At 39.4% G+C, this 18,653-nt stretch overlaps 1 protein-coding gene across 5 annotated transcripts in view; it reads left to right on the top strand.

Moving 5' to 3' along the window:
- Window positions 1–18,653, top strand: part of LOC139760673 (ketimine reductase mu-crystallin) — a 38,069-nt gene that overhangs the window by 13,535 nt on the left and 5,881 nt on the right. For 4 of the 5 annotated variants that reach the window (XM_071684195.1, XM_071684194.1, XM_071684196.1 and 1 more), the window contains 5 exons: window positions 524–743; window positions 3,389–3,536; window positions 4,897–4,981; window positions 5,133–5,236; window positions 8,556–8,879. In XM_071684195.1, the coding sequence (XP_071540296.1) occupies window positions 535–743; window positions 3,389–3,536; window positions 4,897–4,981; window positions 5,133–5,236; window positions 8,556–8,864 (855 nt within the window). In that variant the 5' untranslated portion in view covers window positions 524–534 and the 3' untranslated portion in view covers window positions 8,865–8,879. Of the gene's footprint in view, window positions 1–523; window positions 744–3,388; window positions 3,537–4,896; window positions 4,982–5,132; window positions 5,237–8,555; window positions 8,880–16,165; window positions 16,268–18,491; window positions 18,597–18,653 lie in introns of those variants that run through there. The other variant, XM_071684198.1, reaches the window with a different exon arrangement.

Raw genomic sequence — 18,653 nt, 5'->3', positions numbered from 1 at the left:
TTTTTTTCACAAATGGATGAGTACTCTTTGTTCTTTAATGGCATGTTAATGCTGCAGCCATAGCAGCATGAAGGATAGGCTTTATGGTAAAGTTGACATACATACCAGCACTGCTTCCCTTTTCTGTGCTTATATACACATTATTCCCTTCTAATGTGTAAGTTCATTTGAAGTGTAAGATTCACTTGTTATTTCATGCTCTGTGTTTGATAGTACCCGTTTGCAAACTTTCCATGTGTGTCTTTATTTTCCTGTACATCCTGGCATCATTTACAAAAAGTATATTATTTATTTATACTACTTATTTGTATTTACTTATACTATCAACTTTGATGAATTTTGAATTACTTTTATTGCTAAAATTTACCTTTAACTAATTTACTTCACTGATATTTCCAAAGTATAGGCATAATGAAACTAGGGCACACTTTTAATATCTTAAATAACCCATACATTATAATGAATTATCACAATGCATCTCTCCGTACAGCAAATTATCACAATGCATATTTTCATACAACAGACTAGCTGGCAATGAGTGTTACAGAAGCTCCCAAAAGCATACATTCCACCTCTGGGCCCATAAAATGGATAAGCAATGAGGATGTATTTCGTGTGTTGACTTGGGATCGACTGCTGCCTGCTATACGCAGTGCATTAGTAGCCTACACCCAAGGCCCTAACCATCCGCATGGGGCTGTGCAGCCTCTTCGCACCACAATCGAGGCTCCTCAAAATCAGGGGTATTTATTTCTTTATTCTTTTTTCTGTTTAGTTTGCAGATTTAGCTAATTCATTTTGGCAGAAGTATGTACAATACTGTATTTGATAATGTTATTGTCATTATTTCTTAATTTGCCTGAACATTGAAAATGTTTTGTATCAACAAGGTAATACACTGTCATCTTAAATATGGTTATGATTCTTTCCATCTCAATAAAAACTTCAATATTCTACTCACATTTCAGATTGATAAAGGCATTTATTTCTCCAGGGTTAGTTTGTCCCATGAACTGTAAGGGAATTTATGAGATCCCAAGTGGTTGCAAACCTCTAACCTCCATGCCATCTGGCAAGGGAGATGCCTTTCTCGTCTCACTAACCAACTGCTTGACAGTTACAGCATACAGCCCGTTTCAGGCCAGCCTTTTTATGCTAATCAGTTACAGTCAGTTACCTCCAATTGACAGTGACATTATGAACTTGCTGGCTGCCTCACTGCCAATTGTCCATGCTGGTTCCCTCATGATTCTGTGGATCCCTGGATGCTACAAGCATTCTTACCATGGATAGGTAACCAGTTTCCTTCTCTGATTTGTTTAGGACATGGTGCAAATATGTACAGTGAACTCTTTTTCCTTTTCTTATAGAATTTTGCACTGCTATTATTTTGATATACACTGAAATTGTTACAATTGTCATTCGTGAATGATGATACTTCTATTCTTAACCCCCTTCCTTGTCAGCTTCATTTTTGAGCCTGGATGGGTTCTTTTTCATGTTCTTCCAGAAATTTTTTAGTGTATGGGCCCCTTATAGAGGCAGGGACTAGAATAATGTTGTCCCAGTGTAATTAGATTAATTCAAGCCATAGTGTTGTACAACTTGGGGTCAAGTCAGTAAGTGAAACTTCCAGTGATTTAGTTCTGCCTAATTAAACATGACTGGCATTCCAGTAGATGAGAGGCTACCATAACTTGATCTGTGAGGAGAAAGAAATTTTTCTGATTCAGAGAGACTGTTTTTTCACATGATTAAGAATAAATGGGAGCTACTTATGAATGAAGATCATCCCTCAAGTCAAGGTATTTGGGCTGGCATCATTTGACCCACTTCTATGGCAGTCCACACCTCAACCATTGCTGTGTCATGAAGCAGAGGGAGACCAAGGCTCCCTGCTGTACTGAAACAGCTGAACCTCTAGCAAGGAATGATGGGACTACTATAGTATCATACATACCCATTTTTACCCTTAAAGACAATGGTCTCTCTTTCCTCATATTCCTCAATGCACTTAGAACCTTTAGCCCTTTCAGTGACGTGTCTTGGGCAAAGAATTAGATAAGTTAGTTTCAGTATACTGGTACTCTTATTTTAATTGTTTACTGGAAGGTTTCTGCTGAAGAATATCATGCCTAATGTATAGTTAAATTTCTGAGACAATTACTTGAAATCACCAGAAATCGGAGTACTCATTTTGTGTGTCCAGTAAGCATGAAAATCTTCTCAGTAAGGATAATTTTCTTGTATATTAGAAGATTTGTTTTGGTGGCACAAACTGATCTGTATGCTAAAGCTCATGATGTCAGTAAGGTGACTTCCACTCTGCCCTTTCTGAGGAACCTTTCCCTGGAGGAATTTTCTTAAATAATACCTTACCATGATTGTTAAGGATCAACCTTGCATGTTACTGAGCTAGCCACCTTAGAGGAGGATCACTAATGTGCTAGAGGATCAGCGTCTAAGTTAACTAATCTTGTCATATTGTCCTCTCGACTTAGAAGTTTTTTTTTTTACACACACACACATTGAAGTGCTGAAGTGGCTTTTCTCTCAAAACTCATGGGTCACTCTGACTCTGGAGAGAGAGGTGAGTTTGGAGAATGAAAAACTTCCTGGATGGCTTCCTGCAAGCAAAACTCCAGGTTGCTGTCTCTTGCCCTACCTTCCCCTTTCTTTCAAAACACTCTTTTTTAAACTAACAATAATGACTATCAGGGTGACATTAGTGTTCTGAGAAATATGGGGTAGTCAGAGCAGGGGCCAATGGAAAGTAACTCATTAGTATGGTAATGAGCCCAGATCAAGCTGTATGTCATAACTGTAAAATAGGTGATTATTGAGGGGTGAGAAGGATTTACCGTATCAGAAGGCAATGGGTTAAAATTTTTGAACCATTTAGGATCTTGCATATCCTCTCCAAACTTGTGGGATACTGCCCCAAAGAGATACAGATTTTCATTCATCAGAACTTGCTTTTTGTAATATTTTCAATGGATGAAATGCTTGAATATTTACCCAAAATATAGCTCATTTATTTCATAAAACTTAGGGAAAAAAATACATGAGACAAGCTTGGTGCATCACAAAAAACATTTTTCCGTAAATTGAATGTCATTTGTGTTGCTGTGAAATGAGGTCAAAGGAGGGAATATGGACAAACTCTTAACCTTCCTAAGAGAACACTTCATTGGATCACTGTAGGCTACTAGTTTGCTTTCTATACAGGCATTAAGGTATTCTGATCAAGAAGCCATATTTTTTACACCTAGTTAAGATTAGATAACCAGCAGAAGAAGGCAAGTCACAGAGGGTACACCACAAGAAATCTTATGTATGCTATTTCATACTCATTATTTGTTGTGTACACTGCCAGTCTTATGCACAGGGTGATGATAGTCATGCCAGGGCTTGTGAAAAAGGAAGGAGCAATGGCAGTCAAGACTCTTACTTCCATCCAGAACGCACAACTCGGGCTTTGCATCACCAGTGCCATTGTTCAGCTAATGGACAGTACCACTGGCTGTACTACAGCGGTCAGTGCTGCAACTACTTTTGCATTTGGCTTATATTGGTGCTCTACTGGTCATCCAGTGGAAGACTACATGAGTAGACAGTATTCATCAGTTTGTCTATCTGTGACTTCTTACTATACAGAAGGAGCAGTAAGGATTTCCTTTAGATCCATCACAAGAGCTATCACAGGGGTAAGACAGGAAAAAAAATAGAAAGGAGTGAAAACTGGTAGTTTTCACCCATATCTAGTAGACAAAGAGGAGATGGCACATTACCACTTCCAGTCATATCCAAATATTAATTATGATTATCATTCTCACATTTTACCCAAGACTTCTGCCAGTGACTGTATTTGAAATGAACAAGATTATAGTATAGTTTCTCTTGGATTTGGTTGTGTGAGCATTCCTAACTCAAAGTGGCAGCTTCAGTTTTTGTTGTAAAAATTTATAGATAACTCAGATGGAATGGTTTACACTGAAAGTGTTAGTCTTTATGTTATCAAATACAATAATTGTCCATATTCATGAAATAAATCCCACTGCAATTCGAAGATGTGGCAAGGATTTCCTTCATGACCAGTAAAGAGGTAATGTGTAAGAACGGTGTGACAGTTAACAAATCTTTTTATCATAACCCTTTAAAAGGAGGAGAGAAATATGAGTAGGAACAAAATAAAAGAATAGAGGAGAATGGCAAAGGTGTTTATGGAAATAATAATTCTATCAGGGACTTTAACACAATACTTTAAGAGATGATGATATAGCTGCCACCATTTCCATTACTGTTGTCAAGAAAAGTACTATCTAATTCTTCCTGATCTGCAAACATTTAGGGGAAAAAAGGCATATTTACCCACATCCAAAACTGAACCTAACTTGTTTCACCAAAGTGGATTAATGAATATATCAATAAAAATGCAATGAATAAGATTTCAGTGGCTTGATAATGCTCTTTTTTTTCTTTTTTTTAGAAAGTATGGAATAACAAATGTTTTCATTGCTAATATTGCTTGATTTTCTGTAGCATCTCAAATATTTTTGTTTTACTCATTTGTCTGTGCAGGATAATTACAGACAGACAACCAAGTCTTTCAGGAAAGTTTTTTGGCTCTTTTTTTTTCTTTTTTAGATTTAGAAAGTGATAATACAGGATGCAAGGATATCCATTTCCTAGCTTCCCTCCCACTTAGTCTCCTCCTAGAACACACACGAAAAGTGAGTAGTGTTTCTTCTCTATACCCCAGGGATAACTCTTCAAGCAGTACTTCACTAACTGTTTGCTTACTGTCCCATATTTTCTCCTTTATATACAGCATTCCGTCTCATATTATTGCAGTATTTATTCCTGCTTTCTGATCTTTTGTTTATTGTGCTGCAGATTCTTCAGGGTGAGGCTCTCACAGAGTTAAGGACTGCCGCAGCCTCTGCAGTTGCAACCTTGGAAATCCTTCGGGGGAGAGATGGTAAAATTGGTCTTTTCTTTTTTTGATTTTACTGTATCTCCTTTGATTTTACTGTATCTCCATATTCATCTTGCTGGAATTTATTCATAAATTTACTGAAACATTCTTTTCAGTTTATGAACATCTTAATTAATGCATCACACTTATCTAGTCCCAAAAGATGGACATGATGGCACCATAGTTGCAGTTTTAGGTGCAGGGGCACAAGGTCGCTCCCATGCCCGTGTTATGACCCACATCCTCAAGCCGAAAAAGGTGAGACAGATAAAGACAATGAAGTAGGGGGCTTAATGATCATACTGTGACTCATCACATATTTGTTAAGATAATAATAAGTTACCTTTACAGATAATATTGATACTCAAAATGTAACACGTACAAAGACAAGTTTTTAAAAGTTTGCGATTTCACATGTGAGTGAGCTAGCACCAGGAATAGATGAAGAAATGGCTTCATTTGCTCACATCCACTCATGAGCCATCGTGCATAATGCACTGAAACTAGAACCACCAATCCACAACAATGCCCCGTTAACATTTTGATGGTTTCCCCAAACTGCTTCATTAACCCAGGTTCAGCTCGCCAACAGCATGCCTTCCCCTGTATTTCACGTCATTCCAGTATGCTCTGTCTCTTGCAAGCCTTTCACCTTCCTACATGTTCAGGCTGCGAGCCTTCAAAATAGCTTTCAGTCCATTCTTCCATCACTTCTCTAGTTTCTCCCTTTTCCTTATTCCTTCTATTTCTGACATGTACACCCTTAGTCATCCTTTCCTCTCACTCCTCCTCTCTGTATGTCCACATCATTTCAGTACACCCTTTCCAGCTCCCTTTTACATACTCCTCTTTTCACATTTACTCTACATTTTCATTTCACAGTCCTCCAAACTCAGACATCAGCTTTTGCAGTTTCTCACTCAAATCTTCCACCAGCACCATATCATCTGCAAACTACAAGCCACTCACTTCCCCCCCCCCCCCCCCCCCAAAAAAAAAAAAAAAAAAAAAGTGCATACCTGCTCATCTCTCCAAGACCCTTGCATTCACCTCCCCAGCCTTAAACAGACATGACGACATCAGACATCCCTGCTGCTGATCCACCTTTGGAAACATTCACCCTCTTCTCTCCCTGCTTGCACACATGCCTTACTTTCTTGATTTAAAACTCCTCACTTATTCTAATAGCTTTCCTATCACACTGTATATTTGTAAGATTTTTCACAGAGCATCTCAATCAACCCTGTCATATACTTTCTGCAGATTCATAAATGCCTTATACAAATCCCTTTATTTATATTATTTCTCACACATGCTTTTCAAAGCATACACTTGATACAGAACTTTCATCTAGTGGAAATGGCATGAGTGATTCAGGGACTGAAGATAAAATTATCTCAGGTAATTTTAATTATCCCTCCAAATCATTTGATATACACCAGGTTATGGAGTGTTATAAATGATTGTGTTATGTAACAGGTAAAATAGAATCTTGGGTGGTTGAAGTAAATGCTTACAGCATTGGTGCTAAAATTTAAATTATCCAGCTATACCATTGTCTACATGGTTGTTTAATTTGTTTATGGATGTGGTGGTCAGGGAGGTGAATGCAAGAGTTTTGGAGAGAAGGGCAAGTATACAGTCTGTGGTGGATGAGAGGGCTTGGGAAGTGAGTCAATTGTTGTTCACTGATGGTGCAGCGCTGGTGGCTGATCTGGGTGAGAACCTTTCAGAAGTTGGTGACTGAGTTTGGTAAGGTGTGTGAAAGAAGAAAGTTGAGAGTAAATGTGAATAAGAATAAGGTAAGTAGGTTCAGTAGGGTTGAGGGACAAGTTAATTGGGAAGTAAGTCTGAATGGAGAAAAAAGGAGGAATTGAAGTGTTTTAGATATCTGGGAGTGGACTTAGCAGCAGATGGAACCATGGAAGTGGAAGTGTCACAGGGTGGGGGAGGGAGCGAAGGTTCTGGGAGCGTTGAAGAATGTGTGAAAGGTGAGAACGTTATCTCTGAGAACAAAAATAGGTATGTTTGAAGGAATAGTGGTTCCAACAGTATTATATGGTTGCAAGGCATGGGCTGTTGATAGGGTTGTGCAGAGGAGGATGGATGTGTTGTAAATGAAATGTTTGAGGACAATATGTGGTGTGAGGTAGTTTGATTGAGTAAGTGATGAAAGGGTAAGAGAGATGTGTGGGAATAAAGAGTGTGGTTGAGAGGGCAGAAAAGGATGTGTTGAAATGGTTTGGACACATGGAGAGAATGAGTGAGGAAAGATTGACAAAGAGGATATATGTGTCACAGGTGAAGGGAAGAAGGAGGAGCAGGAGACCAAATTGGAGGTGGAAGGATGGAATGAAAAAGACTTTGAGTGATCAGGGCCTGAACATACAGGAGGGTGAAAGGCGTGCAAGGAATTGAGCGAATTGGAATGATGTGGTATACCGGGGTCGATGTGCTGTCATTGGACTGAACCAGGGCATGTGAAGCGTCTGGGGTAAACCATGGAAAGGTCTGTGGGGCATGGATTTGGAAAGGGAGCTGTGGTTTCGGTGCATTACACATGACATCTAAAGACTGAGTGTGAACGAATGTGGCCTTTTTGTATGTTCCTGGCGCTACCTCACTGGAGGGGGGATGCTATTTCGTGTGTGGTGGGGTGGTGACAGGAATGGATGAAGGCAGCAAGTGTGGGTATGTACATGTGTATATATGTCTGTGTGTGTATATATATATGTATACCTTGAAATGTATATGTATGTATATGTGCGCATGTGGGCGTCTCTGTATATACATGTGTATGTGGGTGGCTTGGGCCATTCCTCTTCTTTTTCCTAGTGCTACCTCACTAACGCAGGAGACGGCGGTTAAGTATAATGGAAAAAAAATTGAGGATACTAGGTCATTTTATTTCCAACATTGCCTATTTTCATGTTCCACTAAAGCTTGTACTCAATTTTGTTACATGAAACAAGTAAGAACTGAGTTGACAGAAATCTTTAGTGTGTAATTTACCTTTATGTTTGGAGGGGGGGTCAAACTTTTTGTATCAAATATCTGAAGTGTTCTTCTTTTTATCAGTTCTTTTACCACTTCTTATATATTTTTCTCATTTCTGTTGAGTGTTACTCTTTTACTATATAGGTACAAGATCTCTACATGTAAAAGATTTATAGTCTCTCTTCCTTGTAACCAGGTAGTGTTTGTATTGTTTTCAGAATGTATATACTGTTCTGATCTCTTTGATGGGTCTAGACTGAGCTTCAGACATTTCGTAACTCAAAGAAAAACATCACTGGAAGAGTGATAAATGCTCTAAGTAAAGAAAATTTTACATATATAATTGAAATGAACTGAAATGTTTGGGCAAGCTCTGCTTTTAATATCCTGATGTCAGTAAGGGAAAGTGTATGTATGATGAATTTAGATATTGAGGTGATAAGGACTACTTCAAGGAATGGTGTGGACAGTGCATGTGCACTAAAGTGAAAGGTATGTGCATTTTTCCATTACTTACCCTTTTAGCTCATTCACCAAAGTATCATTATTTAATGTAAAGATTTTATTTTGTCATAAATAGATAATGCTTTGGGCACGGAGACCAGAAGCAGCTAAGGCATTATGTGCAACTCTTCAGTCAGAGGGAATACCAGCAGAAGTAGCAGCTACTGTCCAGGAGGCAGTGAAGGATGCTGATGTGATCAACAACTGCACTAGTACTTCAACTCCCATCTTGAAAGCTGAATGGGTTAAGCCAAGAGCACACGTAAATAGTGGGTGTATAATAAAAGCTGACTATCATACACAGTATACTATTAGGTATATTCCTGGGGATAGGGGAGATAGAATTCTTCCCACGTATTCCCTGCGTGTCGTAGAAGGCGACTAAAAGGGAAGGGAGCGGGGGGCTGGAAATTCTCCCCTCTCGTTTTTCATTTTCCCAAAAAAAGGAAGAGAGAAGGGGGCAAGTGAGGATGTTCCCTCAAAGGCCCAGTCCTCTGTTCTTAACGCTACCTCGCTAATGCGGGAAATAGCGAATAGTATGAAAAAAAGAAAAGAAAATATTATTCACATATATAGGAGTGGAATTTTGTTGAGATCTTTGTTTCATTGTGTAGGTGTTCAGTATTTATGGTAAATAGGCAGTGATTGTTTTGAGTGTACTATTTTTTTGGCATAAGACTTTAATATATTTGCTTTTGGCAGGCAGGTGAGGCATAGTTTAAAGTGAAGTGGATGAATTGTCTGTAAAGGATGTTGATATATTCTTATTTTTGTCCAAATCTAATGTTAGTTCATTTGTGTGTTACTATTGTGTTGGTGTTATTTGTGCAGGAAGTGAATTTCATGTGTGTGTTGTATGTTATGCCTAGAAGGTAAGTGTTTGTTCCATGGGAGAGATTGTCCATTCCAAGTGATTGGAGGATGTAAGCTGGATTCATGCCTCTGAAGTTAAAAGAGTGATTGAAGACTTCTATAGAGTTGAGAAAGTTTTGTTTTAAGTGCTTTACTGATCCAGTTATGTGATATAGAGCTACATGTCTGTTTTTGCTACTGTATTGTTAGGGTGCTGTGATGTGATTGAGGTAAATACAAGGAGAGAGGGGTTGGGTTGGGGGGCCGGGAGATGAGTCACATTTTGTTTGCTGATGACTTTCTGTTATGACAGACTCGAAGTGAGAAACTGCAGCAGCTGGTTTCTGAGTTTGGGAAAGGAGAAACTTAAGAGTTGATGTAAATAAAATGAAAGTTAGGTTATGAAGCTTGGGAGGTTGGTTAGAGATAAAGTTTGAATGGAGAGGGTTTGGAGTAAATGGATCGTTTCTGATACCTAGGAGTGAATATGGCAGTGGATGGAAGTATGGAAACTGAAGTTAACCATGGGATGGATGAGTGGGGGCTAAGATCCTAGGTGTTTGAGGAGTATGTAGAAACAGAGGTCACTCTTGTGAAAGTGAAATAGGTATGTTTGTTGGGATTCACAATGGTGTATGGATGCAAGGTGTGGCCCTAGATTAGAAATTATGAAAGAGGTCAGTTGAGCTAAGTTTGATGATGGTGTGTGGGGTGAGGAGGGATGGTCATATAAGAGATACGGGAAGAGAGAGGTGTGGTGTGGTAAGAAAATTGTATCCAAGAAAGTTAAAGAGGATTGATATGTAAAGGGTGTATATGTAGAGATGAGTGAGGAGAGGCTGAATAAGACAGTACACATTGGAGGTGAAGGAGAAAAAGGAAGTGGGAACTGAGGAGGAGGTGCAAGGATGGAATGGAAGATGAATTAAGTGGTCAGGGCCTGAACATTCATAAGGGTGTGACGTGTTGCACAGGACAGTGAATGGTATCAATGTGGTATAAAGGGGGCAGTGTGCTGTCAGTGGGTTGAACCATGGCTGTAGATAGGGGGCAATGGTTTTGGTGCATTATGCATGACAGCTAAACAGTGGATGTGAGCAAATAGGTTAATCTTCATCTGTTTTTGGGAAATGGAGCTGTGGTTTCGGGCATTATGACATGACAGCTAAAGACTGAGTGTGAACGAATGGGGCCTTTGTTGTGGCCTTTTTGTCTTTTCCTAGCGCTACCTCGCACACATGAGGGGGGAGGGGGATGTATTCCATGTGTGGTGAGGTGACGATGGGAATAAATAAAGGCAGACATGAATTATGTACATGTGTATATATGTCTGTGTGTGTATATATATATGTATACCTTGAAATGTATATGTATGTATATGTGCGCATGTGGGCGTCTCTGTATATACATGTGTATGTGGGTGGCTTGGGCCATTCCTCTTCTTTTTCCTAGTGCTACCTCACTAACGCAGGAGACGGCGGTTAAGTATAATGGAAAAAAAATTGAGGATACTAGGTCATTTTATTTCCAACATTGCCTATTTTCATGTTCCACTAAAGCTTGTACTCAATTTTGTTACATGAAACAAGTAAGAACTGAGTTGACAGAAATCTTTAGTGTGTAATTTACCTTTATGTTTGGAGGGGGGGTCAAACTTTTTGTATCAAATATCTGAAGTGTTCTTCTTTTTATCAGTTCTTTTACCACTTCTTATATATTTTTCTCATTTCTGTTGAGTGTTACTCTTTTACTATATAGGTACAAGATCTCTACATGTAAAAGATTTATAGTCTCTCTTCCTTGTAACCAGGTAGTGTTTGTATTGTTTTCAGAATGTATATACTGTTCTGATCTCTTTGATGGGTCTAGACTGAGCTTCAGACATTTCGTAACTCAAAGAAAAACATCACTGGAAGAGTGATAAATGCTCTAAGTAAAGAAATTTTACATATATAATTGAAATGAACTGAAATGTTTGGGCAAGCTCTGCTTTTAATATCCTGATGTCAGTAAGGGAAAGTGTATGTATGATGAATTTAGATATTGAGGTGATAAGGACTACTTCAAGGAATGGTGTGGACAGTGCATGTGCACTAAAGTGAAAGGTATGTGCATTTTTCCATTACTTACCCTTTTAGCTCATTCACCAAAGTATCATTATTTAATGTAAAGATTTTATTTTGTCATAAATAGATAATGCTTTGGGCACGGAGACCAGAAGCAGCTAAGGCATTATGTGCAACTCTTCAGTCAGAGGGAATACCAGCAGAAGTAGCAGCTACTGTCCAGGAGGCAGTGAAGGATGCTGATGTGATCAACAACTGCACTAGTACTTCAACTCCCATCTTGAAAGCTGAATGGGTTAAGCCAAGAGCACACGTAAATAGTGGGTGTATAATAAAAGCTGACTATCATACACAGTATACTATTAGGTATATTCCTGGGGATAGGGGAGATAGAATTCTTCCCACGTATTCCCTGCGTGTCGTAGAAGGCGACTAAAAGGGAAGGGAGCGGGGGGCTGGAAATTCTCCCCTCTCGTTTTTCATTTTCCAAAAGAAGGAAGAGAGAAGGGGGCCAAGTGAGGATGTTCCCTCAAAGGCCCAGTCCTCTGTTCTTAACGCTACCTCGCTAATGCGGGAAATAGCGAATAGTATGAAAAAAAAAGAAAAGAAAATATTATTCACATATATAGGAGTGGAATTTTGTTGAGATCTTTGTTTCATTGTGTAGGTGTTCAGTATTTATGGTAAATAGGCAGTGATTGTTTTGAGTGTACTATTTTTTTGGCATAAGACTTTAATATATTTGCTTTTGGCAGGCAGGTGAGGCATAGTTTAAAGTGAAGTGGATGAATTGTCTGTAAAGGATGTTGATATATTCTTATTTTTGTCCAAATCTAATGTTAGTTCATTTGTGTGTTACTATTGTGTTGGTGTTATTTGTGCAGGAAGTGAATTTCATGTGTGTGTTGTATGTTATGCCTAGAATGGTAAGTGTTTTGTTCCATGGGAGAGATTGTCCATTCCAAGTGATTGGAGGATGTAAGCTGGATTCATGCCTCTGAAGTTAAAAGAGTGATTGAAGACTTCTATAGAGTTGAGAAAGTTTTGTTTTAAGTGCTTTACTGATCCAGTTATGTGATATAGAGCTACATGTCTGTTTTTGCTACTGTATTGTTAGGGTGCTGTGATGTGATTGAGGTAAATACAAGGAGAGAGGGGTTGGGTTGGGGGGCCGGGAGATGAGTCACATTTTGTTTGCTGATGACTTTCTGTTATGACAGACTCGAAGTGAGAAACTGCAGCAGCTGGTTTCTGAGTTTGGGAAAGGAGAAACTTAAGAGTTGATGTAAATAAAATGAAAGTTAGGTTATGAAGCTTGGGAGGTTGGTTAGAGATAAAGTTTGAATGGAGAGGGTTTGGAGTAAATGGATCGTTTCTGATACCTAGGAGTGAATATGGCAGTGGATGGAAGTATGGAAACTGAAGTTAACCATGGGATGGATGAGTGGGGGCTAAGATCCTAGGTGTTTGAGGAGTATGTAGAAACAGAGGTCACTCTTGTGAAAGTGAAATAGGTATGTTTGTTGGGATTCACAATGGTGTATGGATGCAAGGTGTGGCCCTAGATTAGAAATTATGAAAGAGGTCAGTTGAGCTAAGTTTGATGATGGTGTGTGGGGTGAGGAGGGATGGTCATATAAGAGATACGGGAAGAGAGAGGTGTGGTGGTAAGAAAATTGTATCCAAGAAAGTTAAAGAGGATTGATATGTAAAGGGTGTATATGTAGAGATGAGTGAGGAGAGGCTGAATAAGACAGTACACATTGGAGGTGAAGGAGAAAAAGGAAGTGGGAACTGAGGAGGAGGTGCAAGGATGGAATGGAAGATGAATTAAGTGGTCAGGGCCTGAACATTCATAAGGGTGTGACGTGTGCACAGGACAGTGAATGGTATCAATGTGGTATAAAGGGGGCAGTGTGCTGTCAGTGGGTTGAACCATGGCTGTAGATAGGGGGCAATGGTTTTGGTGCATTATGCATGACAGCTAAACAGTGGATGTGAGCAAATAGGTTAATCTTCATCTGTTTTTGGGAAATGGAGCTGTGGTTTCGGGCATTATGACATGACAGCTAGAGACTGAGTGTGAACGAATGGGGCCTTTGTTGTCTTTTCCTAGCGCTACCTCGCACACATGAGGGGGGAGGGGGATGTTATTCCATGTGTGGTGAGGTGACGATGGGAATAAATAAAGGCAGACTATGAATTATGTACATGTGTATATATGTGTATGTCTGTGTGTGTATATATATGTGTACATTGAGATGTATAGGTATGTATATTTGCATGTGTGGACGTGTATGTAAATACATGTGTATGTGGGTGGGTTGGGCCATTTCTTTCGTCTGTTTCCTTCCGCTACCTCGCAAATGCGGGAGACAGCGACAAAGCAAAATAAATATAACTAAATAATGACTACATCTCCATAGAAGTCATCAGTCACTCCTTTAACCACAGACAGACATGAATTCAACTCACACCCTCCATTCACCCTGAATGGACAATCACTCCCACCAAACAAAACACACAGCATTCAAGGCATCACGTATGACACACATGACATTCACTTCTCACGCCAAAAACAAACACAGCCACACACAAACTTAATGCCCTCAAAACACAATCTGGCACCATATTTGGATAACAAAAATAATCCCTTGGCATCCTCAACAAAGAATTCATCCACTCCACTCTAAACTATGCCTAACCCACCTGGTCTTCCATCCCCTTTTCAATCCAGATATAACAACTGGAAAACATACAACACAGAGCTTTCAGAACAGACGCTGCCTGCCTTTCAACTAGTGACTGTGGATGGTGGATTCTGGTTTCACTGCATCATGCATGACAGATAGAGATTGGATGCAAGTAAATGGGGCTGTTTTACTTCTGTTCCTGGTACTACCATGCTGAGGCAGGAAAAAGTGAACAGGTAGACAATTACTCATTTATTCATACACATTTATTGAGCTATTTATTTTATTTATCATACTTAGTCACTGTCTCCCGTGTTAGCAAGGTAGCACAAGGAAACAGTCAAAAAGAATGGCCCAACCCACCCACATACACATGTATATACAGAAACGCCCACACATGCACAAATACATACCTATACACTTTGTATTCATACATATACGTACACAGGCATATATATATATATATATATATATATATATATATATATATATATATTTTTTTTTTTTTTTTTTTGCCGCTGTCTCCCGCGTTTGCGAGGTAGCGCAAGGAAACAGACGAAAGAAATGGCCCAACCCACCCCCATACACATGTATATACATACATCCACACACGCAACTATACATACCTACACAGCTTTCCATGGTTTACCCCAGACGCTTCACATGCCCTGATTCAGTCCACTGACAGCACGTCAACCCCGGTATACCACATCGCTCCAATTCACTCTATTCCTTGCCCTCCTTTCACCCTCCTGCATGTTCAGGCCCCGATCACACAAAATCTTTTTCACTCCATCTTTCCACCTCCAATTTGGTCTCCCTCTTCTCCTCGTTCCCTCCACCTCCGACACATATATCCTCTTGGTCAATCTTTCCTCACTCATTCTCTTCATGTGCCCAAACCATTTCAAAACACCCTCTTCTGCTCTCTCAACCACGATTTTTTTATTTCCACACATCTCTCTTACCCTTACGTTACTTACTCGATCAAACCACCTCACACCACACATTGTCCTCAAACATCTCATTTCCAGCACATCCATCCTCCTGCGCACAACTCTATCCATAGCCCACGCCTCGCAACCATACAACATTGTTGGAACCACTATTCCTTCAAACATACCCATTTTTGCTTTCCGAGATAATGTTCTCGACTTCCACACATTCTTCAAGGCTCCCAGAATTTTCGCCCCCTCCCCCACCCTATGATCCACTTCCGCTTCCATGGTTCCATCCGCTGCCAGATCCACTCCCAGATATCTAAAACACTTCACTTCCTCCAGTTTTTCTCCATTCAAACTCACCTCCCAATTGACTTGACCCTCAACCCTACTGTACCTAATAACCTTGCTCTTATTCACATTTACTCTTAACTTTCTTCTTTCACACACTTTACCAAACTCAGTCACCAGCTTCTGCAGTTTCTCACATGAATCAGCCACCAGCGCTGTATCATCAGCGAACAACAATATATATTTATTTATCTATTGTATTTTGCATTGTCGCTGTCTCCCGCGTTAGCGAGGTAGCGCAAGGAAACAGACTAAAGAATATATATATATATATATAGCGAATAGTTTGAAAGAAAGAAAGAAAGAATATATATATATATATATATATATATATATATATATATATATATATATATATATATATATATATATATATATATTCATACTTGCTGCCTTCATCCATTCCCCTCACCACCCCGCCACACATGAAACAGCACCCCCACTCCCCCGGCATGCGCGCGAGGTAGCACGAGAAAAGGACAACAAAGGCCACATTCATTCACTCTCAGTCTCTAGCTGTCATGTGTTTTGACCTATACAAAGAAATATGGCTGAAAATCAAATATTAACTTATGTAGTTTCTTCTTACACATATTCATTCATACTGTTCCTGTCTGAGTAAAATGGTATTAATGAGGTTGTAAGGAGTAAGTCTCTCTGAATATTTTGAGAACATTTCTTGTGTAAAATGGCATATAGCAATGCAAATCTTGCATTCTGAAGTTTTATTGCAAAATGGTCATCCTAAACACAACTGATAAGTATTTTCTTGTGTATTCTGAGGTGTTGGAGCCCATGCACCCAACAAGCAGGAGATGGAAGAAGACTTGGTACGAGCTGCAACTATATATGCTGACAGTTATGAGTCTGCACAAAGGGAAGCAGGTTGGTGTGGTATTAATGTAAATCTTATGGATGAAAAGAGGATGGATATTTTCTTTTTAAGTTCAAAATCTTAATGTTTTCTGAACACCGTATGGTGAACAACAAGAAACTGAGTATATAGGTTGAGTACAGTAGTTTTTCTTGAATGATATTTACTCTCTTGCTAAAAACTCCTCACAGCTTCTGATTGCTCTCCTCCCACTCCATATATTTTTAACTTGCTCCAAAAAGCATCTCTGTCAGCCCTATCATATACTTTCTTCAGATCCATCCATGCCTTATACAAGTCCTTCTGCTTCTATTCTATTTCTAACTCACATTCATCAAAGCAAATACCTGATTCACATTCCCTTTGCTACTCCTGAAACCACATTCTTCCTCCCTGATCTGATGTTCAGTGCCTGTCAACAACCTTCAATCACCTCTCTTCCATACAAACTTAACTGGTACACTCAGCAAATGTATACCTCTGTAATTTGAGCAATCTTCCTTGTCCCCCATACCTTTGTACATTGGCACTATACATTCATTCTGCCGTTCCTCAGACACCTTACCATGATCCATACATAAAAAGAAAAATCCTAACAAACCTATCAGCAACACAGTCACTCCCTTTCTAGAGAAATTCATCTGTAATAGCATCCACTCCAGCTGCCATTCTTCATTTCGTCTTACTCTAGGCTTTCACTACCTCTTCTGTTTTTAACAAAGCACTTGGCATAGTTCTCTAACTTTTCATACTTCTCTGACCCAAGCACCCTACGAATGCCAAAAGTACTTTATCTCCTCATCACCTCATCTCCACCTGTTACCACTTCTCTGTTTCGTTTCACTATGTTTCCATTTATTTTTTGTTTTTCTTATACTATTAACCTTCCACAACAATCTTATTCCCCCTGAAGTTTGGTGATACCCGCTCACCTAACTCTCATTTGCTTTCTTTTTCAGCCCCTGCATCGTCCTCTTGACTGGCTGCCACTTTCTCTTACATATTCCAATCACTTACAATCATTCCCTGTAAGTAATGCCCATACACCTCTCTTTCTTTAGCAACTTGACTTTGTCATCCCATGACTCATTACCTTTTCTCTCCTGCCTCCATGCTACTTCTGTATGCCATACAATTCTGTTGCACATACCAGAACTGCTTCCTCAAATACCTTCCATTCCTTACCTGCTCCCCTAGCTTGGTTTACTCTAACTTTTTGCTATTTTGCACTCAGCCTCTCCTGGTATCTCATCACACAAACCTTTTTTCCAAGCTCACTTACTTTTACATTCCTCCTTTCCAGGTTAATTTACCTTCACAACCATCTTTCCAAGCTTGCTCACTTTCACTACCCTCTTCTCACCCATTTCACTTCCCCTTTCCCAGAAGCCTCTACAAATCTTCAGTCTCACCTCCACCAACTAATAATCAGACATCCCACCAACTGCCATTCTTAGCACATTCTCATTCAAAAGTCTCTCTTCTGCATGCCCATCACTTAGGACAATCCAAGAAAGCCTGCCTCTCTTCTGCATGCCCATCAGTTAGGACAGTCCAAGAAAGCCTGCTTACCATCTTTCCTACTACACATATACTTATGTATGTCTCCCTTTGTATACCGGGTATTCTCAATCAATAGGCCTTTTTCAGCATACAACTCCACAAGCTGTTTGCTGTTTCTGTTCACCATACTGAATGCCCTATGCCCTCTGATTATACCCTCAACTGCCACATTACACACTTTCGTATTCAAAAATGTGTGTGCGAATAGTTAAGAAGGAGAGTGAATGGTTTCAGGTGAAGGTGGGTCTGTAGGAGGAGGATGTGATGCCACCATGGCTATTTAATATGTTCATGGATGGGTTGGTGAGGGAGAGGTAAATGCAAGGGTCTTGGAGAGAGGAGAAAGGGGCAGGTATGAAGTCTGTTAGGGATGGGGTGCATGGGAGGCAGGTCAGTTGTTGTTTAATGATGACATGACTTGTCAGATTCATTGTAACCGTTTATGTAATCCATATCTGGGAAGCATGCAGTGCAGAGGAAAAAGGAAAAAGGAAGTTCTGACATTAGATTTTGCTGTAATTTCCAGAACCATGTTTTTATCAAACATTTTACTTAAGCTTTTAGTTCATTATTTGAAATTAGGCAAGAATGAAAATACTGTAAGGCAGGAGATCTCTTATCATGGTTCATTTTAGTGCATTATGTTAATTAATTTCATCTTTGTTTTGCCAGGGGATATCATTAAATCAGGAGCTACAGTATTTGCAGAGATTGGGGAAGTGATACTGGGGACAAAACCAGTTTTGAACGATAAAATTACCATTTTTAAGTCTCTTGGTAAGTAAACTTTATCAAGTCTTGTCATGATTAATGCAGAGATTATAAAGATTTTAA

This window comes from Panulirus ornatus, chromosome 37 (genome assembly GCF_036320965.1).
Source record: "Panulirus ornatus isolate Po-2019 chromosome 37, ASM3632096v1, whole genome shotgun sequence".
Taxonomy (NCBI): domain Eukaryota; kingdom Metazoa; phylum Arthropoda; class Malacostraca; order Decapoda; family Palinuridae; genus Panulirus; species Panulirus ornatus.
The sequence above is the reverse complement of the archived record's forward strand: the minus strand, read 5'-3'. Positions and strand labels throughout refer to the sequence as shown.